Below are 14729 nucleotides of genomic sequence, written 5' to 3'. Positions count from 1 at the left end.
GATAGATAGATAGATAGATAGATAGATAGACAGACAGACAGACTGACTGACTGAACTGACTGACTTTGCTATGTGGAAAATCTGTGGAAGTGTTGTATATTAGGTCTATAAATTATAATGAGATATGGTGATGATCAATATTTGGTACCAGACATGTACAGAATAGAAAATTCACACTCTGACTCATCAATATTTTGTAAAGGTCACAAGTAAAAAAAAAGCATTGAAAAGAAAAAAGTAATTTTTTTTCTTTTATATGACAAACTTCAAGGGGTTTTAAAAACATTTGGCATACACTAGAAAGTTGCTAAGTTTTAGGGAAACCCTTCTGTCTTGCGACTTGCTTTTCTTATGGAGCGTGCATCTTTGCAAGCTGGCAGGGAATGTAACAGCTGCTGTTGCTATACATTTTGAAAAATGTTGTCACAGGAGACTAAACTGTGAAACAAACCCAATTCACTTATTATTGTGCAGCCTGTGCTACAATAATAGAACATATTTTTTCCCCAGCACAATTCCAAGGACAGACCTATTCGAGAAAGCCTTATATAGCATGAAATCTGTACGATTGACTTTATATTCTTGGGTGCTCTGATTCAGGAACAGATCTTGTTATTATTGTCACAATCATAATGCTCAGGTTTTTCTCGAGGCCTTTGTAACAATGCATGGTCAGCTGCAACAATACATGTCTTACTAACAGTTCCTTTTGGATGATCTCCCATTGCTTTAAGCTGCATATTGAAAAGAATAAGATTGTTTTGTTTTGGCCTGTCAGCTTCTGCTAAGTCTTCCCCATTTGTCTTCAGAGTTCCTAGATAGCCCCAGTTTCTTTCTTGCACAGCCTTGGGCTTTGACTAAACAAGATTTTAGTTTTATGGACGGTGCCTTGACTGTCAGACAGATAGATTATTGTGATAGTCACCTGATAAGTGTTTTCAATACCTTTCTTTCCCCCCAAGCTTAATCCAGGAAAACATCATTTGACTGTTCCTGACCTTCCAAATTATTCTCATGTCTCAATACAACACAGGACTCTTCACAGGTTCCTAATGTGACCCAAAGGTTCCTAATGTGACCCAAAGACCCATTTAAAGTATTGGTGCTTAGGTTTACAGCTGTTCAGCCAGAAAACTTTCTACTCCGGGAAGTGTCTGCTCTTATTCCTCCTTCTAGTATTTTTTTTATTCTTCTTTGAAGAGGGTCTTCTTCTGGTTTTTGTTTTTTTTTGTATACTAACTTCTGTGATTTTTACAAACTTTTATGTTTTTCTATACTTATTTAACTTATATGCAAAGCCTGATTTTGCATAACTTGTGCTATTGGTCTATCTACTAAGAAGGGAGTGAAAAGCTGACATGTCTATTCCCATATAATTAAGGCCAGGAGGTAGCATTATTAAAATAATGCCAACCTTTGTATTTGAGACCTAACAATCAGCAGGAGGGCAGCAGAGACTCTGAGAACTCTTCCTCTCTCACATAGTGGGATTAGGGGGAAGGTGCTAGATGGGTATTCTAGAGTCTAGACAACTATTGACAGCAGGTACTACAAAGCTGCACAGGAAACAAGAACGGATGTGAAGACCTAAAGAGCTTTGTGTGGGAGAAGAGACTTGGCTTTTCCTTTATGGGCTCATCTTCTCCACTACATTCATTTATAAATAGCAGTGTACACACAGAAAGATAAGTAAGGCATAAATGAGATATGTAAACAAACATACACTTGCTGAGCGTACAATAGCATTCATAAAATTTAGTATTAAACTTGTTTTCCTCCTTATATTCTTTGTTTAAATCTATGAGTTGGCATTTTATTTCTTAAAAATGAAATTTCATTGAAATAAGACTTTTGGAAATTAGCCCAAAGATTCACTTCCTCTACATCACTGTGCTAATGATTTCACTGGCATTGGTCCTACTGTTATCAATAGTGCCACTCCGGACTATAAGATCTGAGCTAAGGAAACATCAAGGAAATGAAAACTTTATGTTATTTTATTGCTTTGTATATTACTTCCACAATAAAGCAACTTTTAGAGTCTTAAAAATTGAGGTGATCGATTTTACGTTTTAAGTAAACAAGCCCACATGCAACCACGGGATATTTTCCTGGAAATTAATCCACACAATAGGAACATTAGATAGTAACAGCAATATACAACGGGCACTCTTTCACAGGAAACATCAAGCCATGGCTTTCTTTTTTTTTCTCTACATATCATCACTGGGTCTCTCTCTCAAAAAAAAACAATTATTAACATTTTTTTCAGGGAGTAATCCGGCTTTTTATGGTGTTTGTCCTGAGAAGAGATAAGGCCGCTTGGGAAATCTTTGTTTAAAATATGATGTAATTCCAAATTATAGTCCTGTATGCTGGAAATATTTATTTCCTAAAAGAAATAATTATTTGCAGACATTTGCTCATGACTTATTAGGGAAGTGGATGACAAAGAAACACTGCCTTTATGAATAATTGTTAGTCTTTGGATAAAATTGTATGCTTTCTTTTGTTGTTTGCAATCTTTTCTATTGTTTCGTGATATATTATTTCTAAGCTGGCCTCTTCAATACTACATTGTTTCTTAAGGACCAACAATTTGAATTATATTATATATTATATATATATTAGATAGATAGATAGATAGATAGATAGATAGATAGATAGATAGATAGATAGATAGTTGTTGTTGTTAATTGCGAAGTCGTATCCGACCCATCGTGGCCCCATGGACAACGCTCCTCCAGGTCCTCCACCATCTTCTGGAGTCCGTTTAAATTCACACCTACTGCTTCAGTGACTCCATCCAGCCATCTCATTCTCTGTCGTCCCCTTCTTCTACTGCCCTCAATCTTTTCCAGCATTAGGCTCTTCTCCAGTGAATCCTTCCTTCTCATTAAGTGGCCAAAGTACTTGAGTTTCAACTTCAGGATCTGGCCTTCTAAAGAGCAGTCGGGGTTGATCTCTTCTAGGACTGACCGGTTTGAACGCCTTGCAGTCCAAGGGACTCGCAGGAGTCTTCTCCAGCACCATAATTCAAAGGCCTCAATAAATAGATAGATAGATAGATAGATAGATAGATAGATAGATAGATAGATAGATAGATAGATAGGAAAAAAACCTCTATTCCTTCAATTTTGCCCTTTTTTACAATTCTCATTCATTTTTTATTTACTTATTTATTTCATATTTCTTAACTGCCCTTGTCCTTCGGATATATGTGGAAGGCATAAATTTTAATAGCTGTAACACAACAGGTTTTCGCTGATGGCTAAGCAAGCTATGCATTTAACCAACAAATAATTCAACAAACGATCCACCTCTTCTAAAAAGTTTAGCATACTGTCTTACCCAGAAACATGATTTCCTGCCTCTGCTTACATGACTGGCTGCTAAGAGCATAGGAATACATCTTTTCTCCAGGGAAGAGCTGTACTAAACCCTGGAATGGGATTTTTTTCAACAGCCTGAAAGGTGACTGCCTCTCAGGACATGTCCAGGGAAAAGAAAATATATGGGAAATACATCTTCCTGAATTTATTTTTACTTCCCAAATCCTCTCTCCTCAGGACTAAATGTTCTCAGTTAGACACAAGAGTCTGATCAATGGAATTTAAGGGTAGGGCTTTTGCCTGAATTCTGTGGGCCACATGGAGATGACTTTCAAGCTTGAGGTTGATTACATATTACAGAGAAAAAGGAAACAGTCTTCCAAGCTTACATTTATGTGTATATTTAATAATAATTGCATATGTGTTATAACTGGATGGGAATTACTACTCTTCATCAGCATCACAGTGCTATCTCTTGTAAATTATAAGGTTTTTTTTTATACCACTTATATCTGAAATGCAGTAGGAAGTGAGATTAAGTTGCAGCTAAATGCTAAGAGCAATGATTCTCCTTACACACAATTCTTAATTAATATTAATATCCAAAACCCAGGAAAAGAGAACTTAATTTAAGATAAAATAATAGTAAGAAAGCATTAGATATTTTCTTAATTAGAAAAAGAAATAGTAGAGAGACACTGTTATATCACAATATACTATAGCTAGGAGTCTGAGTGCAACTCTCACTGGAACACTCATTGCATAGTGAATTTTCTGTGAAGTCAAGCAAACACAAGCGGTCATAAACAACTTGGGACAATGCAAATATTAAGACTTGTGCTTATGTTGCCAAAAGAGGCTTACAGCTAAAGAACTGAGGTTTTGTTTCCTTTTTTGGAGAAAGGGCTATCACAAAAGAAATACATTTATAAAAAAGTTTTGGATAGCATCCATTTCACTTAAATATTGAGGCTGCAGTGGGTTTTTTTACCAGGGAATTTATAAACCTGCTGCAGGCTTTGGAGTGTAGATAGGCATAAACTGTATGCATGCTACATAGATAGCTCATCAACTACCATAGGGTATTTTGTTTCAGTGATCATCTTAACTGTGCCATAAAATAAATAAATTATTTGGACAGCTGATAAAGGCTCCATTCTACTTATGTTTACAATATTTACAAAGTTTGCCAAAAGTTATCCAGTTATCTGCTATCGCAATAACAGAAAAAGGCTGTGTGCCAAAGGAGGCAGGGGAAGAGGAGAAATTATGGATCTTTGTATGCTTTATATATACTAAACAAGACAACGCCCTTAACTTCTATATTACAATAATTAAATCTGTAATGTATTCCCCTTGACAAAGGTTGTGATAAAAAGCAAACAGGTCAGGACAAAATACAATACAGTTACCTAAATTCTGTATTCAGTGACTCATTCTCTGTTTTTATTTGGTTTCATTTATATGTCTATTCCTGTTCTTGATTCATGGCATCACCATTCTTTAGTTATAGACCATTCCAGACTTCACAATGGTGAAATAATTGCAGGGCTACATGCAGTGTTTCAGTAACATGGATACTCAGAGCCAATGCATTTTATTTTCAGTTCCAAAAAGAAGAATTAATTCACCATATTTGTTTCACATATGAATCCACTCATCTGAATTATTTAATAAGGAAATAATTCACTATGTTATGGAAGGGAAAAAACAGATCAACCTATCAAAAATAGTGCCATAAAAAACAGAATAGAAACACAAGTTAAGATAGGCAAGAAAATGGTAAGTGAACACCTGTCCAGCCTAGACAAGTTCAAATCACCAGGACCAGATGGATTACACCCCAAGGTTCTCAAGGAACTGGCAGATGTGATCTCAGAACCACTGAACTATATTTTTCAAAGATCCTGGAGCACAGGGGAACTACCAGAGGACTGGAAAAGAGCTGATGTAGTTCCCATCTTCAAAAAAGGAAAAAAAATGGACCCAGGAAATTACAGACCTATCAGCCTGACCTCAATACCTGGGAAGATCCTGGAAAAGATAATCAAACAACGAATCAACGAACACCTAGAGGCAAACAAAGTCATTACTAAAAGCCAACTTGGGTTTGTCAAAAATAGATCATGCCAGACAAATCTTATTGCATTCTTTGACCAAGTGACAAAATTAGTGGATCAGAGGAATGCTGTGGACATAATTTACTTGGACTTCAGTAAGGCATTTGATAAAGTAGATCACAACCTACTACTTGACAAGATAGAAAAATGTGGGGTAGACAGCATCACAACCAGATGGATCCGTAGCTGGCTGACCGGCCGTACTCAGCGAGTGGTCCTCAATGGAACCACATCTACATGGAGGGAAGTGTGTAGTGGGGTGCCCTAGGGCTCTGTTCTGGGCCCAGTGCTCTTCAACATCTTCAGAACAGGAGGCATCAGCATCCTAGGGAAGTTATCTCATGGGGAGGCGGTGTTTGTCTAAGGGATGGAAAGATCTATTCCAGAAAGGTTATCTGCCATATTTAAATTAAAAACATTGTACATTGATTATGCAGAATCAGATCATTGATTCTGGACAGGACCAGAAACAGTTGGAAGAAATCATAAGGAAACAAATTTAGGCTAGCTGTAAGGTAAAGGTAAAGGTTTCCCCTGACCCTTTGTGCCTGACTCTAGGGGGCAGTGCTCATCTCCACTTCTTAACAGAGAGCCAGCATTGTCTGAAGACATATCCATGGTCATGCTGGCCACATGACTATACGCCAAGGAGCACAGAACCTTGTTACCTTGCCACTGAAGTGGTACCTATTTTTCTACTTGTATTTGCATGCTTTCAAACTGCTAGGCTGGCAGGATCTGGGGCAAGAATGGGAGCTCACTCCATTGTGTAGTGCTCAGGTTTTCAACTGCCAATCTTCTGGTCAATAAGGCCTAGTGTCTTAACTGTTAAGTCACCACGTCCCTTAGGCTAGATGTTAGGAGACATTTCTGGATGGTCAGAGCTGACACCAGTGAAACAGGTTGTCTCAGATATAGATATGTTCCCTTTTATTGGAGATCTTCAAATAGCCACTTGTCTGAAATGTATTAGCAGATCTTGAACTGGGAAGGAAGCTGGACAGAATGACTTCTGAAGTCTTCCCTAATATTATGATCCTAGGATTCAGAGCTGTTATTACTAATCAGTTCAGCGTGCTGTCAGAAAGGTTTTTTTTCCCTGCCTTTACCTGAACAAAGCAGAGAATGTCTTGGTTTCCGCGGAGGAAGCAAAGCCTATGATCTATCATTAACAGAAGACAGCTATCTAAGCAGAAATATTATCTTCCCTTTCATTAAGGCTACACGAAACAGTGGAATTTACAGTCCTCCTTTCATCTGGTATGCTCTGGAGCCCTACAGAAGTGTTTAAAAAGTACTTCTTTAATATGTATCCCATGCCACTGTGAAAACTGTTTCAATGACATTAATTTTACTGTCTCTAATGTCAGCAAAATTTTAATGTTTTTAATGTAGAATCCCAAATAAATAAATAAACCAAACAGAAAATTTCACAAACAAATGCTATTAAATAATTTATAGTTGGGCATTCACTCCTAAGAACACATTTCAGACTAAACTGTTCCAGACCTACATCAGTATGCTAAAATAATATTAGTTTTCTCACCTACAAATCCTTCTTTGCCGACCAATTTAAGGGCAAGCATGTCTGCCAAAACTGAAGAATTGCCATGTGCAATATTTGCAAAAGGTCCAGCATGCACAAAAACTGGAGTACCCTAGAAGAAAATAATAAATTATTATTTTAAACATATTGAATTCCCCACTATAGCTTAAATCGACGTGACATTAAGAACAAGAGAGCAATCATTTTACATTAATTTTTACAGCATTCTGAAGTTACATCAAACACCTGACATGGGATAAGGAGGTAGTATATTGGTATAATACAACCAATATTCCAGGGCAATCACATGTTACTGATTGTGCCATATTTCAGCATATAGTATATTATTAAACACAGTCCCTAAACACATAATTACACTTTTTTGTTGCAAATCAAGGTTCACTTTTTGAGTTATGTCATAATAATTTCATTATTAATGTGTAGAATTAATTATCTTACTCTATAATCCATATCTGCAGCCTCTCCGCCATCTGGTTTTCTTTGTACAGAGCTGCTGTGACCTGCAACTAAGCCCGCTCCTTCAATCAACTCATTGTCATAACTCAGCTTTTTAAAATTAGACCATGTACATCAGGCTGTAAAGTATGTATACCTTCTTATATGAGAGTAAACACCACAGAATCAAATGCATCTTCTTGCTTTGGGCACATACATTGAATTTCACAGGTAGAAAGTAAAAATCTAAGAGTATCTGTTAATTCTTTTTCACTGTTAGATCTGTGGGGTTCTCAACTGATTCAATTGATGTAAAATTCCTCTGAGAAGAACTGCGACTGCAGACAGCTCTAGAAGTAGCAAATTCATTAAATCCTTAAATAATTTGCTGTTTCTAAAGCTCTCTGCAGGTTTCAGGCTGGGTACAACATGGGAACCAAACTGGTTATGTTTGGGGATGGTGACCAGGATCCTTCTTCTGGGGGAGGAACAGATTCCAACTAAATCCCTCCAAGGTAGAATCACATGATCCCAGAGAAAGTCCATCTGAATGGGATTATACTCTCACACACAGAGAGATATTGGTTACAAACTGAAGGTTCATCTAGATTCAAAACTCCTTCTTGAAGAACAAATGGAAACAGTAGTAGAGGGCTTTTGCACAGCTACATACTGTGTGCCATTTGCAACTGTTCCTGGACCAAGAGGACCTGTTCAGGGTCACTCATGCTTGCATTCATCTTCCATAACATGTTCTACCAAGGGACCTCGAAGAACTTTCAGAAGCTACATCTGGTCCAAAATATGGCAGCTTGGGTACAGATGATGTGGATGCTTCACTTTTCATTGCTTCAGGAAATGCACCGGTGACAGGTGTGATTAAAGGTACTGGTGTCATTTTTAATGCCCTCTTTGGCTCTGGACCTGGACCATCTTCTTCTGTGGGTGAAGGTTCGTTCTCCAAACTTCTGTATTTTACTTCTGAACTGAAGTGAAGAAGTTTCTTGGAAGGGAAGCAACATGTCTTCAAAGAAAAACAAAGAAAGTCCAGTTGCCTTTTGAAAAAGCACTTTTGGGTCACATTGAAGACTTCCTTTTCATTTCCCAGTCTTCTTTAGCTCATTACTCTCATAATCCCAGAAGCCATTTGTACAGACTTGGGCAATATGTGGGGTGGGGAATTTGTTCTGTGAGTGAACCCCATTTTTCTAGGAGATGAATAGCAATGAGCGTACTCTTAAAATGTTCAAAACTTTAAAAACATATGCTAGCAACTTAGATTTATGAAGAAAGAAATGAAGCCTCGGATTACAGATGATTGGACCCACCTCCAAAGTCTGCATCAATGTTGGTTTAATTGCATCCTTCATCAAAACTGCCAAAGCACCAGTTACTCCCTAAAACAAAGAGATTTTTGTTTTAGTTTTAAGGTTAATGTTATTTGAATCTAAGAAGAAGTTCAAGCAAACTAACCTAAGACTTCAGGTAATTTAGGTAAAAACAAACAAATCTAGTAAGGATAAAGCTGGAATTGATTATTCTAGCTTTATAGAATGATGGTATCACAAATTAAAAGAAATAAGAAAAAAGAATGGCCTCAATTTCTATAAACTGTAAATAAGTTTCTGATTTATAACATTTAAATATTATAATTTGAAAGAAATAACCTGTACCGAATGTAAAAAATATGTCAAGGCACAGGTCAACAAAGTGTTATGCGGTTTGAGAACTTGACATTATTCAAGATTACTACCTTTCCCAGGGTTTCTACATGTGTTAGAAAGGGGAGATCTCCCTTAGATTGTGTTGGATTCAGGAGAAATCAAAAGTAGTGTTTGTAAACACAAATTTTCTAGTTCATTCATGCTGCTTTCTATAACCCGCATTGCTGACGTCCTCAGCCTGATGTTCAGGAATTTGAATGTACTGTGGACCTTTCCCTAAATGTCTAGCAAGTTTCTTGTCCCACCTATAAAGCATCAGCCTATCTACATTGTAAGACATAAAGAGGCCCAATAAGTTTTCAGAGGAAATAAAAATGATGGGGAGTTGCATTCTAATGATAGATTTGAGCAGCTCACTTCCTGCCATTAAAAAGGACAAAAGTAAATAAGGACAATAAGGAGCATCCTGCTAGGTAAGTAGTGATGTGTGTGAAGGGGTGTGAAAGAGGTAGCAGCTAAGATTCTGATAAATTAGTAGCATGTAACTCTTTGCCTTCTTTGCAAGCATTTTATCAATGGGCTAGCACCTCTAGCAGACAATGTGAGGGCACTTATAAAATGCCAGCAGAAGAAAATCTGGAAGAACCAAAAGATTCCAGCAATCAGCCTCTCCTAACCATTTTTACTTTTGCAGAGTGGGAAGGGGGAGCAGCTACTACTGAAATTATTAGAGTATTATTACAATGGTTAAAACCTTGCTGTTTTAAAATGTGAGGTAAAATTTGGAACCTGGATTATGCCCCATTTTGAAATGGACACTGTAAAGATGGGAAAGAAAAAAAAAGAAGGATTGGGGAGTTATATAACCTTCTTTATGAGTAATAGTTACCAGCAACATTGGGGCTTTTAATCATTTTTCTTAAAAGGCAGTTGGATCACTAAAATCATAACTAGCTTGGAAAAATGTATTTCTCAGTTTCCTGTAACAATGGAACCTACTGTCATCCAATGTAATATAAGAAATACAGGATATACAAATATATAATCAAATATATAGTTCACTCAACACAGAATTAAATGGAATTCATTGCCGCACTTTATACCTGATTCTGTAATAACTTTGTTCCCTGTGCCATCCGTTTGGTAAACTCGCAAGATTCGTTTTTCTCGTCATGCACATGTATACATAACCCAAACTAGACTGTTGTTTCTCTGTGTCATATAATATATGTGGGTATATGCATAATTCTGTATTCATTTATTTATTTATGTCATATTTATGTAGTGTATATCGGAAGTGGTGACCCTTTGAGAGCTGTATGCAACGAAATTTCATTATAATGTATGGCAATTAGTGTACACTCAAAGTCACAATAAAGTTATTATTCTATAGTAAAGACAATTAATTAATCCTCTCAATGGCTGCTATTGATTTATGCAAATTCAAGCATAGAAATAGCATACTTTCAACATCAGCTGAGAAACTGTAAGAGAAATAGGGCATTGTGTTAATCTGCACATCTTTCTTTCTTTCTTTCTTTCTTTCTTTCTTTCTTTCTTTCTTTCTTTCCTAATGACTATAAGTTGTTCAAGTACTGGCAGTCTGAAAGCCAAGGTGCCATGTTTTGGAATTTAGCAATCTGTATCCATGAAGAAAATCTACTCATGTGATCACTAAGATATGACAATAACTTGATAGCACATAATCAATATCAGTTTTTAAATCTGCAACTGACTTCCAGGCTGCCTAACTTATTTGCAGATGCTTTCATATACAGATAGTTTGTCTGAAGATTTATTAATGGTCCCAAACTGTGTCTTTTAGATTAAAGGTGAATTTTGGTTTTCAATGAAATTTTCAAAGAAACTCAGATTCATTGTAAAGAATTATCGAGAGCTCTCAACTTACAGCCATTCATTTAACAACCATTCAGTTACGGTGGGCTGAAAAAAGTAGCTTACGACTAATCCTCACACTTTTTGGTTGCAGAAATATCCTTATTTGTACATTCTTTGTAAAATGAATAAATTGCTAAGTAGGTGCATTTCTATATTTTTCAAAGATATGTAATTTGATAAATGTCATTACTATATAAATAGCTACATATTTATTTCATATTCCTTAAGGTTGCTGAAATACTAATCTTGAAGGTGCCAGCTTAATTTACCGTGAAGATATGGCATCAATCCATCAAACAATTTGTTATGAGACAGCCGCCAAATTGCAATCTAGTCTTCAAGACTATGCTCAATGAACACCATATTTTGGCAACAAATCCTGTAGTTCCATTACTGAGGCAGGCTTTCTAAAAAAAATCATTATACTTTGGAAAAGAGCTTCTGAGTTTATTAAATATTCAATTTATCTTTCCTTCTCTGCCTCCTCCCACCTCCATTCCTTGCAGCATCTGGTTTTCATCGGCCAATGTGTATTTTAGATTTCATTACACTATGCTAAAGATGTGATATAGCCCTCTTGAAACTCAAACCAAAGAGAGTTGCTGGGTATATTGAATATTATTCATATCCGAAACAAATAAAAGAAAGAAGGAATTAGTGGTTTTGGCTGAATATTAAATAAAGAATTGTAAAAATGCATGAAAATATTTTACAGAGACAGAAATCAAAGTAATTTAAAAAATGCATTCACATTTGAATATGTGCTATTATTAATCAAAATGAAGGGGCATGATGGCTCAACGGTTAAAGATACTGGGCTTGTCAGCTAGGAAGCTGACAGTCCAGGTTTGAGACCCAAAAGCTGCCCGATGGGTGAACTCCCATTACTTGCCCCATCTCCTGCCCACTTAGCAGTTTGAAAGCATGCAAATGCAAGTAGATTAATGGGCACCACTTTGGTGGGAATATAATAGTGTTCTGTGTGACTTTGGAGTATAGCCATGCTGGCCACATGACCATGGAAAAAGTTTTCAGACAACGCTGGCTTCCTTGGCCAAGAAACAGAGTTAAGCACCATCCTCTAGAGTCGACATGACTGGAAAGAGAAACCTTTACCTTTCTATTCATCAGTAGCAATAGTGATAGCACTTAGACTTATATACCGCTGTACAGTGCTTTACAGCCCACTCTAAGCAGTTTACAGAGTCGGCCTATTGGCCCCAATAATCCGGGTCCTCATTTTACTGACCTCGGAAGGATGGAAGGCTGAATCAACCTTGAGCCGGTGAGAATCGAACTGCCAAACTGCTGGCAGCTGGCAGTCAGCAGAAGTATCCTGCAGTACTGCATTCTAACCACTGTGCCACCACGGCTCCTAATCAAATCAAAATATGCACTCAAGTGAGAGTTTTTTTGAGACCAAACATTATTATTGTTGTCATTAATGTTCTACAACAGCGGTTCTCAAACTGTGGGTCGCGACCCTATTTGGGGTCGAACGACCATTTCACGGGGGTCGCCAAACAACGCGATCCGCCATTTTTTTGTCAGCCGGCGCAGGGGGTGGTGCCGCGCATGCACGCCACGCAGGGGCGGCACATGAGGGTGCCGCCGCGCATGCGCGTCGTGCATGGGGGTGCTGCCACGCATGCGCGCTGCGCATGGGGACGTGCCGCGCATGTGTGCCGTGCAGGGGGGCGCCGCCGCGCATGTGTGCCACGCAGGGGGAGGCGCCGCCGCATATGCACGCTGTGCAGGGGGAGGCGCTGTGCATGCGCGCCATGCAGGGGCGGTGCCGCGCATGCGTGCCACGCAGGGGGCGCCGCCGCGCATGCGCGCCGCCTGCTTATGTCCGGGGTCACCGTATAAAAAGGTTGAGAACCACTGTTCTACAAATAGTTACTTCAATTCCTCTCCCATATTCTCCACTGCAAAAGGTATAAAAGCAACAGGAAAGCAAAGTGATTGAAGTCCTTTTCAAAAAAAAAAAAAAAAAAGCAAGGAGAATGTGTATGCATGTAGACTAGTGCTTGGTTCTTTTGAGCAACTGCTTCATGAATAGATAGGTAGCATGTTATCTCTTACCTGCACTGTATTTCTAAACCCAAAGAAACATTTTCAAAAAGCATTGCATGCTTACAGCTTATACAAATAATGCAAAATGTAATGCTCTGCACATTAAAGGGAACACTCAAAATTGTCATAAAATGTCAATACGGTGGGAACTAGTGTCCTGTGTTCTTTACTAATTGTAGCAGTCTTGGCATCTCCCACCATGTATCCTTTATCATTTGCCGATATATTTTCAGGTGCATTTCAAGATGTTGTGCTTCCCTTTAAAATGCTACATGCCTTAGAGCAGGGGTCTTCAAACTTGGCCCTTTTACGACTTGTGGACTTCAACTCCCAGAATTCCTCAGCCAGCGTGCCTGGCTGAGGAATTCTGAGAATTGAAGTCCACAAGTCGTAAAAGGGCCAAGTTTGAAGACCCCTACCTTAGAGGCTGATTGAAGCTGACTGAGATCGTTTAAGCTGAACAAAACCAAAACTTTGCTTATAGAAAGTGCTTGCTTTCCATTTCTTGTTAAGATATAGTATTTGAAGAAGAGTTTTCCATAGGAGAGTGGCTCCTGCACTCCCACCAGCTATAAGATTTGCACCCTCCCTTTTCCAGCATGCATTTGGGGACAGAGACATGTGTAGACAGGGAACTGATAAGGTTTTGCCTGATGCTGTATGGTGGTATCATTTTATGATTATATCATAATTGCTTGCATTATCATTAGATAATAACTGTATTATTATTTTTATGATTACTGTATTATTTTATCATATGTTGCTGCTTGTCAACCACTGAAACATTATGAAAACATTATAAATAAGTAATACACACCAAATCTTGTGCTGTCACAGGTTGCCCTTTTGTATTGTTAGCAACCACAATTTTTCCCAGTCTCTCTTTCATATCAGACAGGCTACTGGTTAGCGCTAATATTGCCATAATTTCACTTGCAACAGCTATATCAAACCGAGTCTGTGAACAGAAAAGGAAAGATGTAGAAACAGACATTTAAAGCGCATAACTGGATATCCTACATGCCTAACATAGTCTCATAGCTGTCAGCTAGATTGGGAATTTTTTAAAAAAAAAAACAACAACCCAGAAGGTGGTCATGGAAACCACTTGTATATTCTTGCTAAGCAAACCACAAAGCAATCTGCAGTTTATTTAGACACCATGTCAAGCTCACTTGTAGGAGATTTTATATTGTTCTCTGTTGGTCTGTAAAGCTGGCAAGATCAGCATAGTGTGAGATAAAATCCTGAGAGCTTAGTACCTAGGTGAGTGCTGGGAATGATGGCTAAATGGTTTGATTCTTGTAGCCCTAGGGAAAGCTTATAACATACTCTCATTTAACATAGTAAAGGACAACATTGTCTTTATGGTTATATAGAAGACCAATTTCTTATCTAGTGAGTTCTCTAGCTGTTTATGTAAAGAACTAGGCCCACCTGCCCATCACATTAAGCTTGAAGGAGGTTGAATATTCCATCTGATATCCTTCTTTTATATTTATTTTATTTAGCAATAGGCTCTTAAATGCTCTCAAGAGTATATTGGAATCTCAGGTGGCCATTTCATCTATATCACTTTTGAGCTAATTTACCAATAGAGGTAATCCATTAAGTTCTAATTCTACATATTTTTTCA

General features: G+C 37.8%; 1 protein-coding gene across 2 annotated transcripts in view; it reads right to left on the bottom strand.

Moving 5' to 3' along the window:
* The window catches only part of MTHFD1L (methylenetetrahydrofolate dehydrogenase (NADP+ dependent) 1 like), a 142794-nt gene that overhangs the window by 61530 nt on the left and 66535 nt on the right, over positions 1-14729 (bottom strand). For both annotated transcript variants that reach the window (XM_039346910.1, XM_039346911.1), the window contains 3 exons: positions 13911-14051; positions 8783-8851; positions 6999-7110 (listed from right to left, as the gene is read on the bottom strand). In XM_039346910.1, the coding sequence (XP_039202844.1) occupies positions 6999-7110; positions 8783-8851; positions 13911-14051 (322 nt within the window). The remainder of the gene's footprint in view (positions 1-6998; positions 7111-8782; positions 8852-13910; positions 14052-14729) is intronic.

The sequence above is a fragment of the Crotalus tigris genome, unplaced genomic scaffold (assembly GCF_016545835.1).
Source record: "Crotalus tigris isolate CLP2741 ecotype Arizona unplaced genomic scaffold, ASM1654583v1 scf7180000018030.5226217, whole genome shotgun sequence".
NCBI classification, from domain to species: Eukaryota; Metazoa; Chordata; class Lepidosauria; order Squamata; family Viperidae; genus Crotalus; species Crotalus tigris.
The sequence above is the reverse complement of the archived record's forward strand: the minus strand, read 5'-3'. Positions and strand labels throughout refer to the sequence as shown.